Genomic DNA, 12,248 nt, shown 5'->3' with positions numbered 1-12,248 from the left:
CATGCTTGTTTCAGGTGGGATTCAGACACTACTGCAGTGCTGCCAGGCAACTGGTGTTGTCTAAAAGGAAATAAATATGGCAGCCTCCATGTCCCTCTCACTTCAGGTGTCCTTTAAAGAGAGTCTGAAGCGAGAATAGATCTCGCTTCAGACCTCATAGCTAGCAGGGGCATGCGTGCCCCTGCTAAAACGCCGCTATAGCGCGGCTTAACGGGGGTCCCTGTCCCCCCAAACCCCCTCCGTGCAGCGGGGGAGCGCTTCCTGGTTGGGGCAGGGCTAACCGCCGCAGCCCTGCCCCATGCGCGTCTGTCAGACGCGTATCTCCGCCTCTCCCCCGCCCCTCTCAGTCTTCCTTCACTGAGAGGGGCGGGGGAGAGGCGGCGATGCGCGTCTGATAGACGCGCTGGGAGGCAGGGCTGCAGCCGTTAGCCCTGCCTCCAGGAAGAGTTTTCCCTACGACCACTTTACGACCAACTTTTGCGGGGGGTGGGTTGGGGGTGAAGGGACCCCCGTTAAGCCGTGGGATAGCGGCGTTTATAGCACACGTGCCCCTGCTATATATAAGACCTGAAGCGAGATTTAGTCTCGCTTCAGTGTCTCTTTAAGCACCCCTGAACTAAGTAATGATGAACATACTTATAATTGTGTTTTATCTGTTGTGTGACAGCACCATTCTCACCCTCCAGAGCCCCTGTGTGGACTCCGCTCTGCTCAGCCGCAATAGTGACAGTTCCCCCTCCTCTCTGCCTCTCCTTAGGAACGGCACCGCCACTCACTGCTTAGGGTTACCGATATGCTGTACCGCACACAGCGTGCAGGGGAGCTGCGACGTATGCGCGCTGGTGAAAACTGAGCTCAATCTCCACAAGCCCGCACATGTCACAGCTCCCCTGCGCGGTGTGTGCAGTACAGCATACCGGTAACCCTAAGCAGTGGGTGGAGAAGTCGTTCCTAAGGAGGGGCAGAGAGGAGGCGGAACTGTCACTTCCTCCCCGCCCATAATTGATGTTCTGCTCAGTTGAATATTACAGATGAGCAGCGTGGGGCCACAATATGTTCAGCACTACCCAGTTTAGGGGTACTTGAATATGCTTACATTTTTGGCTTTGGAGTTGGAAACAATTAACAGCTATAACAGTCACTTCTACAAGGAAACTGTTAAAGAGGAACACTGGACAAAATGCTATAACCATGTAAGTTTGAAACTGAATGAAAATAGTGCTGTACCTTTGCGCACCGCTAACAGACCTGTAGATCTATTCGAATCTCTTATAGACCTGCAGAGATTTCTAAAAGAAACACCCAATATGGCCACACTTCCTGTGTGAGGATGACTGAGGAAGTTAGTCACTACCTTTTTCTCACCTGATGATCAGCAACTAAAATCTATTAAGCCAGACAATTTGGAATGTGAATGTCACTACCTTCAATAATACTAGCAAGTAACATACTACTACTATAGTAGAGTCCCAGTTATCTGTGAAATCAATGAACCAGCAGTCTCAACCAACCAGCACAAATCGCTCGCAGTACTCACAGCGATGAAGACCAACTTCTTAGGGCCCTTTTCCACTACACAGCTGAATTGCAAATCACTAGTGATTTTTAAATCGCTAGGGAAGTATATTATAGTGATTCGATTTGGAAATCGCAATCACTTTCTGGAGCGAATTTTTACAGTGATAATGCAATGCAAATGAAAAATCGCAATCGCATAACAGAAGGCTGTTTGTGAGTTCTGCTGTGCTTAAAGAGTGGCCTCAACGGCTCCTCCAATGAATGAGCTGCGGCAGGGCGACAGCGACGAAAGCAGGGAGAACATGTGGTGGCAGTGATATGAAATCTATACCCTGGCAGGTATTAGAGCATCAAAACCTGGGTGTAAATTTTAATCACCGCTGTCCGGAAGCGGTGTCACCTATATTTTTATGCATCACTGTCATATTGCGTCTGTTCTGATCGTATTTGTACTGTGCCTTGACAAAGGGCACCCTAGGAGGTACTGAAAAGATTGTTGGCTACATACATGACGTGATATTTGGTGACAATAAAGCACAGTTCCTGAACTGCAGTGTGCAGGCCTTGTTTATGCAAGTGTTAGGGCGTGGCTGCTTTCCCCCTTTCTAACTACTGTATATGCATAGTAGTAGGGATGATCAATGAGATGCAAATATTTCCGAGTTCATGTAGTATTATGGGCATATTTATGAAAATAAATGCAGCTTGAAAATGCACCAATCAAGTCCAACCCAGGTTTAAATTGATTGGTCAATTTGCAAGCTGCATAGACCTGAATACAAATTCACATAATCCTGCATCTCATTGATCATCCCTACATAGCAGCCTCACATTTCCCACAATTCAAAGTCCGACCTTGAAGAGGGGGTCACAAGAATTTTGCTGGGAAGGAAATCTGGCCCAGTCAAAATTCATTCCTCCAACGAGTGACCCTCCTTAGATGCTAGACTATTGTTCAGTGAATTTTCATGTTTTCGTTACAGGTGCATTTTACCACACAAGCCTTGTGACAGAAATACAGACTGGTGTGTGCAATGCGGAAGACCGGTGATATACAAGCTCTACCTTCACAGATGCTGGACTTTAGTTTTTCAGTGATGTATCCCATGGAGCTGAAGTCGTCGGCGTGAATCACATGTTTCTCCTGTGGAGAGGAAGCGATTTCTCGTAACTCCTCGTCGATGGCTTTGCCCACACCCACAGCATAGATGGTGATGCCTGATGAGGGGACAGAAGAGAATGCTGCATCGTGACATCACAGCTTTTAAATTCGCAACAACCTCTAAGTGACTCGAGCTGACCACAGCTGGAAGCGATCTGAGCTGGGCGCCTGCTGAGGGCGGCACGCTGGCGGAATAAATGGACTGACCTCTCTGCAGCTAGGCGGAGGCATGAAGACATTTCAGAGTTGTGGCAGCCCAATACAGACAATAAAGCCATTAAATATCTATTAATCCACTTTAAAGGATAAGTGCATTATGGCTACTCAGTTCACCTCAGTAAAGATTCCCTGTTATTACTCGTTTCCTTTTTAATTAACAACTATCATGAAAAATGTTAAAATTTAAAATACATACATAAAAATAAAAATTATATTTCTCCCAGAGTAAAATGCACTACAGATTACCATATTTTTCGTTATATAGCGTTGCGTAATATGTTGGCGCTTTATAAAGACAATAAATAAATATAACACGCTCCGGACTATAATGCTGGGAATACCCCATTAGATATTTTGGCAGATAGATGGTTCGATAGATAATTTCCAACATGTCCAATCTTATTTTCGATCGTTTTCTGATCGATTTCTCATAGAAGTGAATGGAAATTGATAAGAAAACATAACAGAATTGATCGGAAAATCGATCAGAAAGTAAATAAGCTGAAAAATCTCATTGTGTATTCCCAGCATAAGAGGCACCTAGGTTTAGAGGGCAAAAAACAGGGAAAAAATATACTAAATCTGGTGTGTCCATAATGCAGGAGCATCTTGTAGATGTTCTCCCCCCAATGTATCCACCTGTGCCCCTGATGAGGCTGTGTCCACCATGTATGTACTCTCTGCTCCCCCATGTGTATCCTCCGCTCTTGGGGTATAGTTACAAGCAGCGGCAGCCTGGCTCACCTGATCCATCACCTCCAGCGGCGATCACAGACATCTGCTCCCCGCCCTGTTCCCCTAGTGCCGGCTTCTGCTGATGACACAATCAGCAGAAGCCGGAACTAGGGGATCTATTAAGTAGAGGAGAGGTCTGCGATTGCTGCTGGGGGAGAAAACGCGCATCTTATAAGCCAAAAAATACAGTACTTTTTTTCCTATGTCACTGTCACTTACAGTAGGCAGTCTGAATCTGACAATTCTATCAGGGTTTGGACTAGACCAGTGATGGCTAACCTTGGCACTCCAGCTGTGGTGGAACTACAAGTCCCATGAGGCATTGCAATACTCTGACAGCTCTAAGCATAACTCGGGGAGGCAGAGGCATGATGGAATTTGTAGTTTTGTCACAGCTGGAGTGCCAAGGTTAGCCATCTCTGGACTAGACCCTCTCCTCATAGTAGAGTCTCAGGTATATCTAGGTATTTATTTACAAAAGCACTTAAGGATCAACAAAAGTCTTTTAAATGCACGTTTATCAAACAACTTGAAGAAGATGGACAATTTTCGTCAAGTACAGTAAAAGACATGCAAACGACAAGGCGTTATCACTGATAAGATGCGTCCAACGACTGATAAGATGCAGCTCAAGTCAATCCAACTGTTGGATTGACTTGACGAACGACTGAGAGAAGTTGTGTCCAACATGGCAATGTGTACAGAAGTCTGCAACGACTTTTCAATGACTTCCATTACTAACTAGAACATATTAGACATTCACCAGTTGAGTAACCATATATAAATTTGTAGTTGTTCGTCAAGTCATTCGTCAAGTCGTTCTGCGTGTATAATAGTCATTTGCTCGGTGAGGCGTATCTCTCCAACTTTTTTAATCATAGTCGTTTGTAAAGTTGTTTTCAGTAAAAGACTTTTGTTGAGCGTGTGTATGTGGCTTTACTGAAAGGCAGTTGCTCACCCCAGCTGCCAGAATAGTGTGCAAATAAGTAGGGAGGTCAGCTGGCATCTTTGTACAGATTTTTTTCCAAGGTGTGCAAGATAGTACTAAGAATCCCTTGTGAGGAGATGCACTAGTCTAAGATCTGTCAGATCTATCAGCTTTTTACTACTTACTGTAAGTGACAGGAACTTAGGAAAAGAGTAATTTACAGTGGGTTGCAAAAGTATTCGGACCCCTTGAAGTTTTCCACATTTTGTCACATTACTGCCACAAACATGCATCAATTTTATTGGAATTCCACGTGAAAGACCAATACAAAGTGGTGTACACGTGAGAAGTGGAACGAATATCATACATCATTCCAAACATTTTTTACAAATAAATAACTGCAAAGTGTGGTGTGCATAATTATTCGGCCCCCTGAGTCAATACTTTGTAGAATCACCTTTTGCTGCAATTACAGCTGCCAGTCTTTTAGAGTATGTCTCTACCAGCTTTGCACATCTAGAGACTGAAATCCTTGCCCATTCTTCTTTGCAAAACAGCTACAGCTCAGTCAGATTAGACGGACAGCGTTTGTGAACAGCAGTTTTCAGATCTTGCCACAGATTATCGATTGGATTTAGATCTGGACTTTGACTGGGCCATTCTAACACATGGATATGTTTTGTTTTAAACCATTCCATTGTTGCCCTGGCTTTAAGTTTAGGGCCATTGTCCTGCTGGAAGGTGAACCTCCGCCCCTGTCTCAAGTCTTTTGCAGTCTCCAAGAGGTTTTCTTCCAAGATTGCCCTGTATTTGGCTCCATCCATCTTCCTATCATCTCTGACCAGCTTCCCTGTCCCTGCTGAAGAGATGAGCATGATGCTGCCACCACCATATTTGACAGTGGGGATGGTGTGTTCAGAGTGATGTGCAGTGTTAGTTTTCTGCCACACATAGCGTTTTGCATTTTGGCCAAAAAGTTCCATTTTGGTCTCATCTGACCAGAGCACCTTCTTCCACATGGTTGCTGTGTCCCCCACATGGCTTGTGGCAAACTGCAAACGGGACTTCTTATGCTTTCTGTTACCAATGCCTTTCTTCTTGCCACTCTTCCATAAAGGCCAACTTTGTACAGTGCATGACTAATAGTTGTCCTATGGACAGAGTCTCCCACCTGAGCTGTAGATCTCTGCAGCTCGTCCAGAGTCACCATGGGCCTCTTGACTGCATTTCTGATCAGCGCTCTCCTTGTTCGGCCTGTAAGTTTAGGTTCAGGGCTTTGTCTTGGTAGGTTTACAGTTGTGCCGAACTCCTTCCATTTCTGAACGATCGCTTGAACAGTGCTCCGTGGGATGTTCAAGGCTTTGGAAATCTTTTTGTAGCCTAAGCCTGCTTTAAATTTCTCAATAACTTGATCCCTGACCTGTCTTGTGTGTTCTTTGGACTTCACTGTGTTGTTGCTCCCAATATTCTCTTAGATAACCTCTGAGGCCCTCACAGAGCAGCTGTATTTGTACTGACATTAGATTACACACAGGTGCACTCTATTTAGTCATTAGCACTCATTAGGCAATGTCTATAGGCAACTGACTGCACTCAGATTAAAGGGGGCCGAATAATTATGCACACACCACTTTGCAGTTATTTATTTGTAAAAAATGTTTGGAATCATGTATGATTTTCGTTCCACTTCTCATGTGTACTTTGTGTTGGTCTATTATGTGGAATTCCAATAAAATTGATTCATGTTTGTGGCAGTAATATGACAAAACGTGCAAAACTTCAAGGGGGCCAAATACTTTTGCGAACCACTGTATAGTGTATTTTACTCTGGGAGAAATTTCGGTTTATATGTATGTAATTTAAATGTTACTAGTTTTCACAATAGTGTACCTGAGAAGAATCAACATTAAAAATTCATAAATACCTGGCGCTTACTCCAGCCCCCCTCTGCATGCCCTCCGCCTCCTGGGTCCTCCTGGCAATTTTGGCCAGTCAGCGCAGTTCGGCCATGCACGCTTCCGCGGCCGGAAGCGTTCTAGGGCACGCATGGCCGGGCATGCTCAGTAAGCCTCCACTCCTGAAGTTACCGGGACCCATAGTGGAGGAACAAGGCAGCAGAGGAGGGCAGCGTGAGACAGATCAGGCCGAAGGGGGCTGGAGGAAGCCCCAGGTATGTATACATTTTTAATTTCTATCGATCTCAGATTCTCTTTTAAAGAGACTCTGTAATGAAAAAAGTTCCCCTGGGGGTACTCATCTCGGGAGGGTGAAGCCTCTGGATCCTATCGACGCTTCCCCCTTCCTCCTCCGTCCCACGGTGGTCTCGCTGCAGCCCACTGAATGCACAGCCGACAATTTGTCAGGCTGTGGCTGTGCAATATTTACCTTTCCCTGTTCCAGCTGCTGCGGCTCTCCGCTCGGAAATAGACGATCTCGGTCGGGATCCGATGTACTGCCCAGGCACAGCAGACTTGCGCCTGCGCAGTAGAGCGGACCCGACTGGGATCGGCTATTTCCGCCTATTTCAGAGCCAAGAGCCGCTACTACGCCTGCGCTGGAGCCGGGAAGGTAAATATTTACATGCTCACAGTTCGGAGGGCTGCAGCGAGACCCCCGTGGGACACTAGAGGACATTACCGACAGATTTTGGGCTAGTCCATCTCTCCATAGGGGATTCTCAGCATGGCCTTTATACTTTATAAAGATGTTCCCTGAAAAAGATTTATACAAAGATGCTGGCCAGCCTCCCTGCTCACCGTACACTATTTTGGCATTTGGACGGAGCAACTGCCATTCACTAAGTGCTTTTAAAAATAAAGAAAACCCTGGGAACCCCCCATGAGAAGATGGGCTAGTCCAACACCTGCCGGTAATGTCAGATTTCCACTACTTACTGTAAGTGACAGCAACGTAGGAGAAAAGTCATTTATGTCTCATTTTACTCTGGAAGAAATGTACTTCTTATTTGTATATGTTTACATGTATTTAAAATTTTACGATTTTCGCGACAGAGGTCCTTTAAGAAAGTGCATTTTTTTATACTATCTCAGAAAGTAGAAAGTTTTACATCAGGATGATACCACTTACTGGGGTTGATTAACTAAAGGTAGTAGTGCAAGCAACCTCCTGTTTCCCGCGCTAATAAATGTAATTTATAAAATTAATTTTGTGTCTATGCATGCAACGTAACTAAACAATGGCCGCTGCTTACAAAAGCCGTGTGGTAGTGATGTACGCTACCACGATACTTCACTAGTGCGGCCGCTACTATATTACTTAACATAGTTACTATATACAACAGAACATCAAAGAGTGCACATTTGCTAATACCAAACAGTGCTATCTACCAGCTAATACATTTGTGACACGCAGATAATACCGCTACAGAATTTCGCACATGACTTCACTCTTTCATACTTTTAGGCTGGTTTCACAGTAAGACGTTAAAGTCCCACGTTACAGCAGCCAGTAACGCAGCCTAACTCACAGCACTGTAAAATCAATGTGCTGTTCACAGTGCACACGTTGCGTTAGGGTATAACGCTGCACGTTAAATGAAAGTGCAGCATGCTGTACGTTATATCCCTATAGAGCTGCGTTAGATTGTTTGCACATTCTCAGTGACCAGCCACATGGCTAATTAATATTCACTGCACTGTGGTGACTAGTGGTGGGACTAGTGTTGTCCGGATGATGAACGAATCGTTCATTTGATCCGGATCTTTTTTGTGAGTCGAATCATCCGGATCATCACAACAAAAGATTTGGTTCACAGTGGATGTCTGTCTGGAAGAAACAAGAACATACAGAATGTACAGTGCAGGGAAAGTCCTGTCCTGCTAGTCATTTCACCCAGTCTGCTTCCCAAGTAAAATGATTCAAATGATTTGGTTCAAAGATCCGGATCTTTTCAATGATCCGATTCAAATGATCCAAATCCTTAAAAAGATCTGGACTTCCTATTACTAACCAGGAGCAGCTGCTTTGAGAGCTGCATAACGCAGCTCAATCTGACGTCCAACTTCAACACCACCATGCGTTGCGTTAGGGGCACGTTATGCGACCTTAACGTCCCCTAAAACGCAACGTCTTGGTGTGAAAGTAGCCTTAGGGTTCGTACACACATGCAATTTTGATTTGCCAATCACTGACAAATTTTACCAACTCCATATAGTAGGAGGGCCAAAAATGTTTGAATAATGTTAGGGTTAAGGCAAGCTCTCGTAAAACATGGAAGTGGAAACATTGGCCAGTCATGGACCAATCAAAACTGGATGTGTGTACCAGGCTTTAGGGTGTGTTCCTGGCCAATGTACCACTTCCATGTAGTATGAGAGCTTACCTGCACAGTCTGTGCGGACACAGCTGAGAGATCAATTTACAGTGGTGATTAGACACAGCTGAGGGGGAATTAAACAGAGCAAACTCTCTAAATACATACACAGTGCATTTCTCTCTGTTTTCCTTCTGTCCTGTGCAAGAGTTCAGGTCCACAATCTTCCGTTTGCACCAGCTGACACCTATCGGAGTCTCTGATACTTTTTATAACCTTGTGTTCACTTTCCGGAAGTAGCAGAACGAGGTGATGAACGCTTTGCCATGCCAGGCTGCCAGCAGCACGGAGTCTCTACTGGAAGTCATGATTGATCTAACATGGTCCTTCTGGGAAAAGTTCCCATTTACAGGCTCTGGCAGTCATATCGCACAATTCTCCTGAATTCTGTTCACAGATAAATGACACAATTTCTAAGCATTTCATTTCAGCAGCTTAAAGTACAACTGCATATATGACTTACGTTCCCAGAAATGACTTTAAGATGGTGCACTGCATCACACTGCAGAAACCAGCATTCCTATGACCCTGTGCCACCGTGCGGCGTTAGGGTCATATGCATGCATATGTACATTAACCTCCCTGGCGGTTTAATTATTTTGCCAGGGAGGCTGCAATGTGGTTTTTTTTGAATAAAAAAAAAAATATTTCATGCAGCCAACTGAAAGTTGGCTGCATGAAAGCCCACTAGAGGGCGCTCCGGAAGCGTACTTTCGATCGCCTCCGGCAATCGAAAGTAACAAGATAGGCCGCAATGAGCGGCCTATCTTGTTTCGCTTTCCTCGTCGCCATGGCGACGAGCGGAGTGACGTCATGGACGTCAGTCGACGTCCTGACGTCAGAGCCGCCCGATCCAGCCCCTAGCGCCGGCCGGAACTGTTTGTTCCGGCTGCGCTGGGCTCGGGCGGCTGGGGGGACCCTCTTTCGCCGCCGCGGCGGCGATCGGGCAGCACACGCGGCTGGCAAAGTGCCGGCTGCGTGTGCTGCTTTTTTCAGAATGTAAATCGGCCCAGCAGGGCCTGAGCGGCGACCTCCGGCGGCATACCCCGAGCTCAGCTCGGGATTACCGCCAAGGAGGTTAAGGCTGTATTCACAGTGGGATGTTGCATTTTAATGCGACATTGAAGTCACAACGTGTCTGCGTTAAGAGGTAACGCACTGCAAGCAGCGAGTTATCACAACGCAACATTTTTAATGTGACTTTAACGTCGCACTGTGAACGGCCCATAGGATTATCATTGCAGTGCGGTAAGCTGTGTTATAAGACTCTATAATGCGCGACCATAACGTCCCACTGTGAATGCGACCTCAAGGCATCTGGAAATCGGGGCACTCAGAAATGCAGATAGGAATATATCGGTATTAAATCTGCCAAAACTAACCCTACCCTCACAGAGAACCTTCCCCTTGACAGCTGCCCTTAAACCCTCCCACCCCCAAACACCGCCTGGCTAATGCCTAAAACAACCCCTTCCCCCCTCCCGCACACGCACTACCTGGCTAATGCCAAAAACTAACCTCTCCCACACACGCTACCTGGCTAATTCCTAAAACTAACTCCCCACCACACACACACACACACACACTACCTACCTACCACGCCACCTCCCCCACCAGCTGTGGTGCAATGTAATGATCGCATCATAGCTGCAGAAATTGAAAAAAAAAAAAACAGAGTATAAAAAATCTTGCCTGCCACAAAATATCGGCATTTGAGTGCCCGCGGTGATATACAGCTGGCGCCCAAATTTCCACTCTGGCGCCCAAAGACTGATACTTTCTACTGGCGCCTATAGCAGCGCCCAATTAGTCCACTTTCCGCATGCACCCTTTATTCCTGCTACCCATATGCATAGCAACCAGTGGTGTAGCTAAGGAGCTGTGGGCCCCGATGCAAGTTTTACAATGGGGCCCCCCAAGCACTGTATACATAACAATTCATGCGGCGCACCAAAACCTGCCAATGGCAACTACAGTGTCAGAGGTGCAAGAAGGGGATGGGGAACAGTTTGTTAATGATTACCACTATTCAAAGTATCTATAGACGTGATTATTATGAGCACAGGACCAACTGAGAGCTAATATTGTAATTAAGGGAGGGCCCTTCGGGGCCCCTGTGGCCCAAGGGCCCCGATGCGGTCGCTACCTCTGCACCCCCTATTGCTACGCCCCTGATAGCAACGTCCCCCCCCCCCCCCCCGCTCAGTGATATAATTCCGGCTGGGCAGGAAGTATGTCATTGGGATTCCCATCGTCCGTGCTCCCTGGAGATTTTAGACTGATGTGTGTGCACGCATGTGTTCCCTATAATGATGGAAACCTGACAGTGCCTCAATGTGATTCTCAAGGTGAAGAGTATCGCTTGCTGACTGGTATAAGTAGAGTAGGGTCCCTTTCTACAGAAAGAACCTCAATGCTGGTGAAAGGGCCTAGTACAGAATGCTGTTGCATGCAAACTATTCTGGAAGCTAATATCCTCCCTTTCTGTAACTGAATACAATTTGTAATGTAGCTCTTTTCATTGTTACTAGTGCTCCAGCTTGCTTTGAGAGTCTTGAGTGTAGAGTTAATGATTGCTTGTATGTAGATTGACCACTCCCCTCAGCACATACTTTCACCTTTAAAATCTTGGTCCCTAAACAGAATAAGCATAGCTCCTCCTTTCTTGCATCCATTTCCTAAGCCTTGCAGGTGTACCCCAGTATTGCTTCCACCCTTAGGTTTTGCTGCAGGGTTTATCTAAATGTCTAGAGATATACAAATTAAGAGATAATGTTCCCGGTTGACTGAAGGTATTGCTTTGACAAAGCTGTGAAATTTGATTTGGCAGTTTTTGTTGCTCTACAATAAATGTTAACACCTATGAACTGAACTGAACTGAACAGGAAGACCAGCTTCTTAGGCCCGGTTCACATTGGCGTTCTTTTGCGGACCGCAGCTGGACCGCATACAGAGGCAACGGAACGGACAAGAAAGGGTCCATTGTTAATCAGTGGATCCGTACGCACTCGTCCTTTCCTTCGGATCCGGATGCGGTCTGCGGTCCGGCCTGCGGTCCGGAATTTTTCAACCTGCGCCGTTTTTCTGGAGCATCCCCTCTGTCCACCGCCGCCTGAACGGATACGGACATCAACCCAGCACAACAGGAACCAACGAGAAACGGAAGCGCACAACACACTTCCTGAAGACACCCGGACGTCATCTGCCACCAAGGACACATGGGCCCAGCGCCGCGCGACCGGGACAGCCCCCAGTCTCCCCCACAGCCACCTAGGAACACGGGGGAGGCCAGGGAACTTCCCACCGAGGACCCGACTGTCCAGGCACAGGGGAAACCCGCCCCGCGGGACAAG

At 46.4% G+C, this 12,248-nt stretch overlaps 1 protein-coding gene and 1 long non-coding RNA gene across 3 annotated transcripts in view; one reads left to right on the top strand and one right to left on the bottom strand.

Annotated features, from left to right (window-relative positions):
• LOC137519068 (uncharacterized) overlaps positions 1-3,034 on the top strand; it is a 51,014-nt gene extending 47,980 nt beyond the window's left edge. Inside the window, exon 2 of the long non-coding RNA XR_011020953.1 lies at positions 2,502-3,034. This is a non-coding gene — a long non-coding RNA (uncharacterized lncRNA). The remainder of the gene's footprint in view (positions 1-2,501) is intronic.
• MATN2 (matrilin 2) overlaps positions 1-12,248 on the bottom strand; it is a 165,337-nt gene that overhangs the window by 17,763 nt on the left and 135,326 nt on the right. For both annotated transcript variants that reach the window (XM_068237705.1, XM_068237704.1), the window contains exon 13: positions 2,584-2,736. In XM_068237705.1, the coding sequence (XP_068093806.1) occupies positions 2,584-2,736 (153 nt within the window). The remainder of the gene's footprint in view (positions 1-2,583; positions 2,737-12,248) is intronic.

This window comes from Hyperolius riggenbachi, chromosome 5 (genome assembly GCF_040937935.1).
Source record: "Hyperolius riggenbachi isolate aHypRig1 chromosome 5, aHypRig1.pri, whole genome shotgun sequence".
In the NCBI taxonomy this organism is placed as follows: domain Eukaryota; kingdom Metazoa; phylum Chordata; class Amphibia; order Anura; family Hyperoliidae; genus Hyperolius; species Hyperolius riggenbachi.
Note: the sequence above shows the minus strand (reverse complement) of the source record. Positions and strands in the feature narration are given on the sequence as shown.